The sequence below is a fragment of the Ascaphus truei genome, chromosome 8 (assembly GCF_040206685.1).
Source record: "Ascaphus truei isolate aAscTru1 chromosome 8, aAscTru1.hap1, whole genome shotgun sequence".
Lineage (NCBI taxonomy): Eukaryota > Metazoa > Chordata > Amphibia > Anura > Ascaphidae > Ascaphus > Ascaphus truei.
In genome coordinates, this window is record NC_134490.1 from 32,659,978 (window position 1) to 32,675,231 (window position 15,254).

Consider the following 15,254-nt stretch of genomic DNA (forward strand, 5'->3'; position numbering starts at 1 on the left):
GGTCCCAAGGCTCAACAAAGTATCCGGCCGCTCCTCCTCTTACCGTGCACTCCAAAACTGGAACAACCTACCGGAGACTCTAACATCCACCACCAGTTTAAGTTCTTTCAAAACTAAGGCTGTCTCACATTTTAATCTGGTCTGTTACTGTTACATACGCCTATAATATATATTATCTTTAATTGTGCATGCAATGTCTTGTATATAATGTATACCCTGTTCACTTATGTACTGTAAGTGTATTTGTAACCATGTATTATTTGTCATCTTAACTCTATGCCCAGGACATGCAGAGATTGTGAGCGGCGGTGCAGCTGCCTTGGAGAAAATTATGACCAGTACTGCAAAGGTCTAGGCATGAAAATGTATTAAAGGCACATTAAAAACAGTAAGAGAACACTCTTACGCGTTTCGCATGGTCACACACGCTTTATCAAAGAGTACGGTATACAAAACCGATCGATCACATAAATACCCATAATTCCTCCCTTCACTCGTGACGTATCGGCATTTTCATCCAATAGGAATCATCACGCCCCTTCTCTCACGGAGAACTAATGTAATTAAACTAATAGCCAGCTGAGAGACACCATGCAAAGTAACATGATGTAGGGAGGCAAAAAGAACACTCCCTCTCTAGTGACGTATCGGCCCCTCAACCAATGGGAGCCATCATACCTCTTATCTCACAAAGCGTTGTTAAAGCTGGTTATCAGCTAAAAAAGACTGAAAAAAGTATGACACGAGGAAGGAAAGAACTGGGCACCTTGAAAAAGAGACATATAACCTAATTTTTCAAGGTGCCCAGTTCTTTTTGCCTCCCTACATCATGTTACTTTGCATGGTGTCTCTCAGCTGGCTATTAGTTTAATTACATTAGTTCTCCGTGAGAGAAGGGGCGTGATGATTATTGGATGAAAACGCCGATACGTCACGAGTGAAGGGAGGAATTATGGGTATTTATGTGATCGATCGGTTTTGTATACCGTACTCTGATAAAGCGTGTGACCACGCGAAACACGTAAGAGTGTTTTCTTACTGTTTTTAATGTGCCTTTAATAAATTTTCGTGCCTAGACTTTTGCAGTACTGGTCATAATTTTCTCCAAGGCAGCTGCACCGCCGCTCACGATCTCTGCATACTGGAACCCCTTGGTAGGAGCACGCCGACAGCCTCCAGATCTCCACACTGTCATCAGTGAGTAATTTCATTATTATATGCTGCTCATTTATGTGACCTCTATACCATTTAGTTCCTATAGCCACTTGACACCCATACAAGACGTACCTATTATAGGCTATTGGGAGTCTACAGACAGTGGCACTCAAAGGACTTTAATAGTGGTATATCACAGTATTTGTGGATGTTGGAGTTCTGAGTTCAACAAGGCTGTTTTGTTTGGAAGGATTATGAAGATTCAAATGCTTTAATTTGCATATTTATTACATGGACATATCCTGGCTAGCATTGCTAGGGGTTAAAATCCTCTACTTTCTCCTGTTATGCCCAGGACATACTTGAAAACGAGAGATAATTCTCAATGTATTACTTCCTGGTAAAACATTTTTATAAATAAAATAAATAAATATAAGGGGGAAAATATTTTTAAAGGTACCTATGGATCCTCCACCATATCCCTTCCACCACACGGTGTCAGACAGGAGGGACCTTTGTGCAGGGTGACACAGTGACCGAAGGAACCTATGGTTTATCGACCCAGTCCCTCCTACCAAGGGGTGACAAAGTACCACAGAAAGGAGGGACCAGTAGACCATTGAGTATGTCCCTCCACTGCAGATACAAAAGAAGTGTGGAATGTACTATGTGATGCTCCCTTCTCATGTATCTCTGGGGGGCGGGAGGGGACTTGGGCTTGTGGTTAATGGGTCATCTGTATAGGAATTTAGGACTGAATGAACACTAAACAGCCAATTGTCTAACCCCTTCCCTGCTGAAAGAACTGAAAGAATGTTGTACTACCTGTTAAATATGTGTGTGATATATATATATATATATATATATATATATCACACACAAAGAGTAGCGCTATGAAGTAAAGTGATTAGGTAAATATTAAATAATATAAACGTGTATATAATTAATAAATATAATAATAAACAGTGATATTAATATATATATATATATATATATATATATATATATATATATATATAAACCAAAATGTGTAAAAATATCATGAAGTCCAAAAAGGATAAATTCCAAATGGTTCCACTTGAAGAAAATAGCAGAGAAAATAAAGTTCCAAACAAACGGATCCCAGGAGCAATTTGCAGCTTCAATAAAGTGGTATAACCTCCCACTAGTGAACCTACAGATAAAAAACAAAAACAAAAAGAAGTGCAGGCTCCATAGCATGTAACTGTATAAAAATAGGGTACATTTATTAAAACAACCAGTCCCAAGGAAATGCACTTACAGGATTCTGAATCTCTAGAGGGAGTCATCAACATGGGCGCAGGAGTCCGATATAGATACTGTGCACCTGATTATCAGATTGGCCGCATACAGCTCCTGCCACGAGCTGGCGTCGCCCCACAGCTTCCTGCAATGCCTCACTGCGCTTCTTTTTGTATATATATATATATATATACAGTTAGGTCCGGAAATAATTGGACACTGACACAATTTTCATAATTTTGGCTCTGTACGCCACCACAATGGATTTGAAATGAAACAACCGAGATGCAATAGAAGTGCAGACTTTCAGCTTTAATTCAAGGGGTTGAACAAAAATATAGTATGAAACGTTTAGGAATTGCAACCATTTTCATACACAGTCCCCTTATTTCAGGGGCTCAAATGTAATTGGACAAATTAACACAATCATAAATAAAATGTTCATTTTTAATACTTTGTCGAGAATCCTTTGCAGGCAATGACTGCTTGAAGTCTGGAACGCATGGACATCACCAAACGCTGGGTTTCCTCCTTTGTGATGCTTTGCCAGGCCTTTACTGCAGCTGTCTTCAGTTGTTGTTTGTTTGTGGGTCTTTCTGCCTTAAGTTTTGTCTTCAGCACGTAAAATGCATGCTCGATCGGGTTGAGATCAGGTGATTGACTCGGCCATTGCAGAATATTCCACTTCTTTGCCTTAAAAAACTCCTGGGTTGCTTTCCCAGTATGTTTTGGGTCATTGTCCATCTGTAAAGTGAAGCGCCGTCCAATCAACTTCTCTAAATTTGGCTGAATCTGAGCAGACAATATAATCCTATACACTTCAGAATTCATCCGGCTGCTTCTGTCTTCTGTCACAGCATCAATAAACACTAGTGACCCAGTGCCATTGGAAGCCATGCATGCCCATGCCATCACACTGCCTCCACTGTGTTTCACAGATGATGTGGTAAGCTTTGGATCATGAGCCGTTCCAAGCCTTCTCCATACTTTTTTCTTCCCATCATTCTGGTACAGGTTGGTCTTAGTTTCATCTGTCCAAAGAATGCTGTTCCAAAACTGGGCTGGCTTTTTTAGATATTGTTTGGCAAAGTCTAATCTGGCCTTTGTATTCTTGAGGCTTATGAATGGTTTGCAACTTGTGGTGAACCCTCTGTATTTGCTCTCGTGAAGTCTTCTCTTTATGGTAAACTTGGATAATGATAAGCCTACCTCCTGGAGAGTGTTCTTCACTTGGCTGGATGTTGTAAAGGGTTTTTTCTTTAAAATGGAAAGGATCCTACAATCATCCACCACTGTTGTCTTCCGTGGACGTCCAGGCCTTCTTGTGTTGCAGAGCCCACAGTGCGTTCTTTTTTTCTCAGAATGTACCAAACTGTTGATTTGGCCACTCCTAATGTTCCTGCTATCTCTCTGATGGATTTTCTTTTTTTTGCAGCCTAAGGATGCCCTGTTTCACTTGCATTGAGAGCTCCTTTGACCGCAAGCTGTGGGTTCACAGCAACAGCTTCCAAATGCGAATGCAACACCTGGAATCAACTCCAGACATTTTACCTGCTTAATTGATTCTGAAATAACAAAGGAATAGCCCACACCTGTCCATGAAACAGCTTTTGAGTCAATTGTCCAATTACTTTTGGTCCCTTGAAAAAGAGGGGGCTACATATTAAAGAGATGTAATTCCTAAACCCTTCCTCCAATTTGGATGTGAATACCCTCAAATTAAAGCTGATAGACTGCACTTTAAGCCCATATTCATTATTTAACTGTAACTTGAATTTATTTTGGTACACAGCCGAAATAACAAAACTTGTATCAGTGTCCAATTATTTCCGGACCTAACTCTCTCTCTCTATATATATATATATATATATATATATATATATATATATATATATATATATATATATATATATATATATATATATGTTTAATACGTTTAATCTTCTCACTCCCCGTGCACCTATAGGTGCAGAGCCAAACGCTTCTTTGAGAGATTTGAAGGCTTGAAGTGACGCAGGTGGCCAGGAAGAGGTGTTAGCTCATTTCTTTGTCAAGGCCGTGATAGGAGCTACAGTAGAAGAAACATTTTTGATGAATTTACGATAATAATTAGCAAATCCTAGGAATCGTTGAATTGCTTTCAATGAGGTCGGCTGTGGCCATTCTAGCACTGCCTTGAGTTTGGCAAGGTCCATGGAGAATCCGGTATCCGAAATAATGTAGCCCAGGAAAGAAATGGAATTCTGGTGAAATAGGCACTTCTCTAGTTTGGCGTATAGGAGATTCTCCCGAATGCGAGGCAAGACCAGTTTAGTGTGATGGATGTGTTCTGAGAGAGATTTAGAGAAGATGAGAATGCCGTCATGATAGACTATGACAAAAAGATTGAGAAGATCTCGAAAAATCTCATCCCAAGGGGATGGATACTATTTTGGTGGTGGTCGACCGCTTCTCCAAACAGGCACACTTTGTCCCGCTCAAAGGCCTACCCAGCACTCCCAGAGTGTCTGAAGTGTTCATCAGGGAGATCTTTCGCTTTCACGGAACACTCAAGTTATCGTTTCTGACCAAGGTTCTCAGTTTATTTCTAAATTCTGGAGGGCTTTCTGCCAACAACTAGGCATATCCCTTCACTTTTCCTCTGAATATCGTCCGCAAACCAATGGCCAAACGGAACGGACCAATCAATCTCTCGAGCAGTTAATTCACTGTTTCATTTCGGATGCTCAGGACAATTGGACGGACCTTTTGCCATGGGTGGAATTCTCCCATAACAATTTAAGAAATTAATACCACTGTTCTCAGTTCTGGAGTTCCCGCGGCAGAGAACAGGGTTTGATACCTCCAGGAGTCCTGGGATAAAATTCAGGAAAACCTTAAAAACACCATCACTGCACAAAAAAAGCAAGCAGACCGTCATCATCAGGAGACTCCCACTTAAACACCAGGGCAAATGATTTGGATTTTGACAAAGAACATCCGCCTGAAGGTATCCTCTCCAAAATTAGCACAGAGGTTCATTGGACCTTTCATCATCACGGAAAAGGTCAATCCAGTCGCCTATCGGTTGAAACTACCAGCTTCTATGAAAATTCCGTCTGTGTTCCACATGTCCCTCTTGAAACCCTTCATTCAGGATCCCCACTCTCCTGTCCTGGACTTACCCCCTCAACCTACCCTAGAGGAGGGCCAACAAGAGTTCGAGGTCCAGGCGATTCTCGATTCCAGAATCTCAAGGGGAAGACTTCAATACCTTGTACATTGGAAGGGTTTCGGTCATGAGGAACGAGAGTGGATTTCCCGGGAACAAGTACACGCCTCAAGGCTTATCTAATCCTTTCACCGCAAATATCCTCCAAGGCCATCCCTAGGTCGCCCGGAAGTCGCCCCTGAAGGGGGGTTACTGTCAGGATCTAGGTTCCGCCTCCTGGAGGCGGTACGCGCCGTCATGATAGAGGCGCGCGGACCTCCGTAGGGACGTTTCGGGTCCTCGTTCCCATGACGGAACCTCGGGGGACAGTCTCGCTGGCGACGCGTTCACCGCGTGCCACATCCCACCTGCATGCGCACGCCGCACTGCAGGTAATGACAGAATCAATCTCAGCTGCTTCTCAGCTGGTACTCATTCCGGTTCCACCTATCAGCTCACAGCCTACGTTTAATCTTCTCACTCCCTGCTACCTTCCCATTGGTTCCTGCTCCCTTAAATACCCAGTCAGCCCTCTGCTGATTGCTAAGCATAAGCTACTATTTATGTACCATGCTTGCTACAAGCTGCTCGCTGCTGTGTTGTGCCGTTGCATTGTTCTCTTCGTTGTGACCCCAGCTCATGCCCGGACCTCTGTCTTCTCGTACCCCTGGACCTCAGCTCGTTACTAGACTCCTGCTCTCTACTCGACCACGGCTACAGATTACGACTACTCTTCTCTCTCCAATCTCTGACTACGGCAAGTACCTCGACCTACCCAAACTCTCCTACCCTGACCCGGCTACACGACTCTAAATCTGCAATCCGAACCTGGTCTCATGGTTGTAGGTCGGTGGTTATCTGTATCCCCACCTCAGCCCCGCGGTCTAAGTCCTGTTTGTGGTGAGCACCGTTACATCTATTGGGTATTAATGGAGAATTATACATTGACACATGTTTTACATATTAAAATAAGAAAAAAAAGGAGGGGTGTAGTATAGTGTTGCTTTAAAACAGAGGCCCAATAGCCCAAGAACCTCTAGTATACTCAATGTACAGATGTAGCAGCCGTTATTGCCCCCGCGGGAGCATTGCTGTGGGACGCACGCACGCCAGTGGGAGCAACTGCCATTCATAATGCGAAAAAGGGACAGACCTAACACGCCAGCCAGTGCAATAACGCCTGCTACATCTGTATTGGTGTGTGTACGCATCATCAGTCCGTAATATACCATAATACAGCGGCCCGAACCAGCGGTTCAGAAGAAAAATACCGCACTCCAGGTAAGCATTGAAGTATATTTAAACCATTGGGTATTTAAACCTGATGAAGGTCCATTTGGAGACTGAAATGTTGGTTTTGTGATGGTTTCAATATTCTTTCTGCAATACTTACCTGTAAAGCTGTATCCTTCTTGTGAACACTAATTTGGGATATATATATATATATATATATATATATATATATATATACATATATCTAGATATATATATATATATATATATATATATATACACCCTCTAGTAGCAAAGGAGTTAAGAGGAGAAGAGTCTTGTGACTGATAGTAGGAATAGAGATCAGTGTCAGAGGGACCAGGATCATGTCAAAACAAAGCCACATTCCCTAGCAAGGGGGAGGGGCAGCAAAGGACGAGACCTCAGGACACAGAGAAGGGACGTACTCCTCTATTCCTCTGGGGTCTGAACATGTTCCCTGCATCTCATCACACCACAAATAATCACTTTTCTACATTTTCCCACTTTATGGTCACTTAATACTCTCGCTTTATTCCTTTACCAACATATATATAGCGCATAGTTTTTTTAAATAAGCCTTTTTTTTAAATGTACAGATGAACCTTGTGTCTGTGTATCTATTTGTATGTGTGTGTGTGTGTGTGTGTGTGTATATATATATATAAATATATATATACACACACACACACACACACACACACACGTGTATCTGTATATTTATGCAAGTATGTATCTATGTATGCACATGTGTATCTAAGTATATATCCATGTTTCTATATGTGTGTATCTAAACATATATATATATGTGCACGTATCTCTATATAATATGGGAAGAAAAGGGAAAGGGTATTGATACCGCATACACTCCGTGTAATATTAAAGGTACCCACAGGTTGGCCAATAATAACCAATATTGTTATGCCAACGGTGCTACGGGATAAAGATACTGTATAACGCAAAAAGAGAAAAGTATCCCAAACGAGCACACGGGTGTACATTGGTACATTGGTACATTGGTACAGTATCTCTATATAAGTCTGTATCCAGCTCTGTGCCTGTGTATTTATAACTTGGATCTGTGCATATGTATTTTGCATCTATATCAGTGTTTTTCAACCAGGGTTCCATGTAATTTTCAGATTGTACCAAATACAGAAGAATTTACAATGTATCTGATCTCAGACACAATATTAGAGAGGGTTGGGGTTCCTTACAATGTATCTGATCTCAGACACAATATTAGAGAGGGTTGGGGTTCCTTACAATGTATCTGATCTCAGACACAATATTAGAGAGGGTTGGGGTTCCTTACAATGCATCTGATCTCAGATGCGCTATTAGAGAGGGTTGGGGTTCCCCAGAATTTCGCATAGGGTTCCATAACTATAACAGTTATGTTAACTATAACTATATTCCATCCATAACAATTAGAATGTAAGCTCCTCGGAGCAGGGACTCCTCTTCCTTAATGTTACTTTTATGTCAGAAGCACTTATTCCCATGATCTGTTATTTATATTATCTGTTATTTATGTGATTACCACATGTATTACTACTGTGAAGCGCTATGTACATTAATGGCGCTATATAAATAAAGACATACAATACAATAACTAAAATAAAGTTGGAAACCACTGATCAATATAAACTGTCTGTGTATGTATCTGTAGGTATATGTATGTGGGTGTATATATCTGTACGTCTGTGTGTGTGTTTGTATATATCTGTATGTGGCTGTGGGCAGGTGTGTATATGTTATATATATATATATATATTTATTTATTCTGTGTGTGTCTATCTCCTCACAGTATAGGGTAAAATCCTGAGTTATGTCTGTTTTACTGTTTCCTTCAGACTAGAAAACCTGCTGCTGATTCAGGGAATAAAGAAACTAAACACATGGTTAGGGTCAAAACTCCCAGGGTTAACATAATTAATATATTATCATTTCTCTCACCCTAACCCTGTTATCTGTATATTATATTCACAAAAATAGTTATTGGAATGAAAACAAGGATCCCACGTGGTATCTTAACCCTTTCAATGGTGGGGATATACAACACCCCACTATATACCGCCATTATATCCCATAATTGATATCCCCTCCTAATCCTAAAATGATTTCTACCACTACAGCACCCCAACCCTCTCCAGAGGAGCCTAAATGACACCCCCTAAATCCGGGTCCCCTTATCACCCAAAGCATCCTTCCACCATTTTTACTCGTTACCCTATAATTCATCCCTAAACTGTACCCCTCACCCCCAAAATACAACTTTACCTATTATCCATACAGAGGGACCCGCTTCAATACAGTCTCTGCCTGGCCCATTATACCCCAAAAGCAGGCAACCCCATGTAGCAGTGTATAGGAGGGTGTCCTCCCCCCATGTAACAGTATATAGGAGGCCCACCCCATGTAACAGTGTAAGGGAGAGTCCCCCCGTGTAACAGTGTATATGAGGGTCTCCCCCATGTACCAGTGTGAAGGAGGATCCCCCCCATGTAACAGTGTAGGGGAGAGTTCCCTCTGCTCTCCTCCTCCCCGAGTTAGGACCCTCCCCCGGGTGTCACAGGAATAGGAGGGGCCCCGGCTCTCCGCCCTCTCCGCTCCCATCGGCCGCCGCACTCCGGACCGGGCAGCGCACACCCGCCGGGCGGCTCGGGGGCACCGGCATGGGGCGAGCGGGGGCACAGCGCAGCTGAGAGGGGCTTCACCGGGTAACTGCACCCCGGGGGGGGCTGACTCACACCCTATCCGGGTAACAGGGGCCTTACACCCCACAGACCTGACATATAACCCTACAACTCAGCCCGTATACAAACTAACACCCCATCTACACTGCAGCGCACCCTATATACATTGCAAATCGCCACAGAGACACTCCATATACACTACAACTCACACTATACAATTTTACACCCCATATACACTGCAACTCACACTATACAATTTTACACCCCATATACACTGCAACTCACGCTGTATACAAAGTAACACCCCATATACACTGCAACTCATCCTGTATACAAAGTAACAACCCATATACACTGCAACTCACCCTGTATACAAAGTAACACCTCATATACACTGCAACTCACCCTGTATACAAACTAACACCCCATATACACTGTAACTCACCCTGTATACAAACTAACACCCTATATACACTGCAACTGACCCTGTATACAAACTAACACCCTATATACACTGCAACTCAACCTGTATACAAACTAACACCCCATATACACTGCAACTCACCCTGTATACAAACTAACACCCTATATACACTGCAACTCACCCATATACAAACTTACAACCCCAAAACACTGCAACTCACCCTATATACAAACACCACATATATACGCTGCAACTCACACCATATACCCACTATCATATATACACACCACAATTTACCCCTATATATATGCTGACATCCCTTATTTACGCCACAAAGCTGACCGATAACCCCTATATAACTCATAAAGAACTCATTTTCCGACAGCTCATCCCATATATCTTGTATACCCTACAGAGCTGTCAGATAATCTCCACAAAAACCGAAACTATCCTGCAACTAACACATACACCTCCTCGTTCACCCCATTTACACTAGAGAAATCCCAAGCAGGCACTGCACGCTCCAGTACATATTAAAATATCTTTTATTTACCCCCACACATCCACAGTCACCCCTCAGTCATAATCCACACCCCCCCTCAGGGCTGCGGTATCTCATTCCACACTGTTAGACACCACAAAACCAGTCTGACCTGTTCCTATAACTCAGCCAGACCAAACAGGGGAGGGCTGTGGTTCCCCAATCTTTTAGGGCCCCTCTCACCCTTTCAATATTTTATATCCTTCCTCTCACCCTATAGTTACTTTCTGTTCATCCCTCAAATCTCTGGTTCCTTTTTTAGTAAAACCATGGACCATAATAGTTTCCTGCCTTAATCCCCCTAATACCCGTGTGTTCATATGGGAGTCCCCTGCAACTAAAACCCCTTAATGTTTCTACATTTTCGTGCATTTTAATGATTTCTAAACACTTCTTTACATCCCAAAACAGCAGCATTTCCCATACAAACCTACCCATATCATTTCTCAATTTCCCTTAAAAATAGCCCTCTGTTGTACAATAATATACGTTTTCCCGCACCCTGACATATGGGGTTTTAAAACAGCGAACCAATAACTGAAGTCCTACTAAACCTGTTGAAATCCTAGGTTTCCCCCCCGGCCCTATATTAGTGTTTAGGATTAGTCTCCCGCTGTCCCATTCCTCTCTCCTGGTATGGCCATGGTGTCTGGGGGCTGGGGAGACCCAAATGGTGATACTAATGGGGTGGGCAAGGGGTACCCCAGGAATTCAGAGGAAGAAGAGGCTTCGCCCCAAGGGGGTATGAGTGACCCCGAGCAAGTAGATGAAGACAGGCCTGGAATCCAGGTGGATTGTGTGGTGTGCGGAGATAAATCCAGTGGGAAACATTATGGGGTGTTCACCTGCGAAGGATGCAAGAGTTTCTTCAAGAGAAGCATACGCCGAAATCTCAGCTACACCTGCAGGTGAGTTGTTCCCTATATATCCTATACCTGCCCTTTATTAACGTTAACCCCCTTCTATCCCATCCACTCCCTCACCCCACTCTCCCCGACGCCCATGATCTCCCCTACCCTCACCGATCGAATGGCTTCCACTGTCAGGTTCATCACCATGCCACCCGACGAGACTCAATCCAGAGACCGGACCCGCAACTCCTTCCCACCAACCAAGCGAGCTGTAGATGCACCTAACCCATAGCCCGGTCATCATGTTCCCACCTCTGCCACCAAAAAGACCTCTTAACAATGCCCATCACATTAAATGTTCCATATGTAACCCCATCACTGTTTTACTAACTAATGTACAGCGCCCTGAATAAGGGCCCTATATAAAGATCGGGAACGAAGGTCGTTTACCTTCATCAGAACCACGGAGGTCTGCAGCGTATCGCCGAGCAATATAACAACATACAGGGCGATGTATTGCAGGCCCGTCCGCTACAGAAAGGGGTTAATCATATATATTTTAAAATACATATATAACGTAATGTTTTGTTTTCCTTCTATACGCTTCCTGGTTAAAAAAAACAACCAAAAATTCACCTTTAATGTCTGTTTGGTTCCACATCTCTTCCTACCCCCCACAAAGTGATGTCACGTATATTCGAGGGGTGTTTTAAAAATGGCCACCGTTGTGGATTTTGACAGAGCTGCTTCCTCGTACTGTCACCCCTTGAACTGTGTTCTTGCTGCTTTGGTCTAATTAGGTATCTATGCCCAGCTATCATTTATGGGGAAATATCTCGCCTATCTCTCCTATCTCTCCTATCTCTCCTCTCTCCACGTGCGCAAGTTTTCTTCACGACAAAATGCAGAATGTCGGTTTTTATGAATTCAGTTTTTGATTATTTTTTTGTTTTTTTTATTGATCTATACAACAAACAAACCCCCTTTTTTTGTTTAGTTTTAAATCATTATCCGCGACACTAATTGTGTGCAAGAAAATGTCGCGAGACTGGGCAAATTTCACGTCCTTTTGCCAAATATTCCCAAGCACCCGGGTCTGACTTGCGCCTGAGCTGCCATATTGGGGGTTCTTGTGAGCGTGCGGAAATGGAACATTTCACTGATCATCTTTCTTTGGAATTCTGCTTATCCCAAACTGAGGGGGCCGGCGGAACCCCCCTTTTCCCCTCCCCCTTTTCCCCTCCCCCTTTTCCCCTCCCCCTTTTCCCCTCCCCCCTTTTCCCCTCCCCCCCTCCCCCTTTTCCCCTCCCCCCCTCCCCCTTTTCCCCTCCCCCCCTCCTCCTCCCCCACTGCGCAGCTTGGGGCTTCGTTAATGGCACATTATATTAGTGTTTTATAGCGGGGGTTCTGAACTCCAGTCCTCCTCCCCTCCCCTCCACAAAAGGTCAGGTTTTCAAGATATCCCTTCTTCAGCACAGGTGGCTGAGTCAGGGACCCGGTGTGAGCCACTTATTGAGCCACCTGTGCTGAAGCAGGGATATCCTGAAAACCTGACCTGTTGGTGGGGATCTTGGGGACTGGGGTTGAGCCCCCCTGGTTAATGACGCATGGGCCCCTGCTTAACTGCATGTCGCAGGAAGACTTTTTCCCCTTGGCCCTGGAACGGTCGGGTTTTATACATATGACCTTTGCAATATGTTTATTTAACTGGGGGCTGTGTATTCAGCCAGAGCCTCTTGTCTATGGCTTTATTTATCCTGCGCAGGGATGAACCACGCGGTCCGCCATTTAACCTTTTCACGGCCATGGGGACCTGCAACGCAAATACCAGTGACTATGACAGGTTTTAGTATGTATGTATGTATGTATATACATATATATACATTTTTTTTTATTTAATTACTGCAACTTTAGTAGTGTAGGAAAGTGTTACATTTTTAGTAAAGATGAGGTGTCCGGCTAACCCAGAAGGTGTTGTTTGGGTGAGCGCTCCCCTCTAATGTTTATCCACCCAGTGTTTTGTCAACATTATCGGACGGGCCGTGTTCTAAACACGCACACAGCGTGTGATTATTGTTTTCTGAAGCAGGCGTCTGTCTTATGAAAGTTTAATCATTATCTGCTTTATTTATTTATCGCTCACAGCTACTGCGGGGGTGGAGGGGGCTGTGACGTATATATCTGTATGTCATATAATATATGTGTGTACGTTTACACTCGCGTACACCGGAACATGCCCGAGTGCACACCGTGCCCAGAGACGCACCTACCGGCACACGGGCCCGAGCGCGCACGTGCCCCCACACACGTGCCCACACATCTACCGGCGCGCGCCCGCACACACGTGCCCACGCGTGTACCGACGCGCGCCCGCACACGCGTGTACCGACGCGCGCCCGCACACGCGTGTACCGACGCGCGCCCGCACACACGCGTGTACTGGTGCACGCCCGCACACCTGTTGTACCGGCGCCCGCACACACGCGTGTACCGGCACCCGCACACGCGTGTACCGGCACCCGCACACACGTCTACCCACACGCGGGCCCCACACACACACACGTCTACCCACACGCGGGCCCCACACACACACACGTCTACCCACACGCGGGCCCCACACACACACACGTCTACCCACACGCGGGCCCCCACACACACACACACACACATCTACACACACGTCTACCCACACGCGGGCCCCACACACACACACACGTCTACCCACACGCGGGCCCCACACACACGTCTACCCACACGCGGGCCCCACACACACACACACACGTCTACCCACACGCGGGGCCCCACACACACACACATGTCTACCCACACGCGGGCCCCCACACACACACACACACGTCTACCCACACGCGGGGCCCCCCCACACACACACGTCTACCCACACTCGGGCCCCCCCACACACACACACGTCTACCCACACGCGGGCCCCCCACACACACACACACGTCTACCCACACGCGGGCCCCCCCAACTCTCACACACGTCTACCCACACGCGGGCCCCCCACACACACACACACACGTCTACCCACACGCGGGCCCCCCACACACACACACACGTCTACCCACACGCGGGCCCCCCCACACACACACACACGTCTACCCACACGCGGGCCCCCCAGACACACACACACACGTCTACCCACACGCGGGCCTCCCACACACACACACACACACGTCTACCCACACGCGGGCCCCACACACACACACGTCTACCCACACGCGGGCCCCACACACACACACGTCTACCCACACGCGGGTCCCACACACACGTCTACCCACACACACACACACGTCTACCCACACGCGGGCCCCCCACACACACACGTCTACCCACACGCGGGCCCCCCCCACACACACACGTCTACCCACACGCGGGCCCCACACACACACGTCTACCCACACGCGGGCCCCACACACACACACACACACGTCTACCCACACGCGGGCCACACACACACACACGTCTACTGGCACACGTGCCCACAGCAACCGGGGCACTCGCCCACACACACGCCACACTGGGTGGCAGTGAGGCTATTGCAACCTATTTAGTAATAGAAGTAGTAATGAAAGCAGTGGTACTGTGTATTCTCTCACCCGGTGACCCTTATCCGTCCTGCATTTTTCCATCTCCCTTTACAGGTCAAACCGAGACTGTCAGATCGACCAGCACCACAGGAACCAGTGCCAGTACTGCAGGCTCAAGAAGTGCTTCCGGGTGGGCATGAGGAAAGAAGGTACCCAGGAACGACACTCACCCCCCTCTTCCCCCATGCAATCCTCTCCCCGCCACACCCTCACTAACGCCCTTATTCCTATCAACATTTATATTGCGTCCTTATCCAGGCTCTCTGTACGTT

General features: G+C 45.5%; 1 protein-coding gene across 1 annotated transcript in view; it reads left to right on the top strand.

Moving 5' to 3' along the window:
* Positions 1–9,454: 9,454 nt before the first annotated feature.
* The window catches only part of NR2F6 (nuclear receptor subfamily 2 group F member 6), a 6,858-nt gene continuing 1,058 nt past the window's right edge, over positions 9,455–15,254 (top strand). Inside the window, exons 1-2 of the mRNA XM_075613025.1 lie at positions 9,455–11,431; positions 15,037–15,247. Coding sequence (XP_075469140.1) covers positions 11,160–11,431; positions 15,037–15,247 — 483 coding nt within the window. The 5' untranslated portion in view covers positions 9,455–11,159. The remainder of the gene's footprint in view (positions 11,432–15,036; positions 15,248–15,254) is intronic.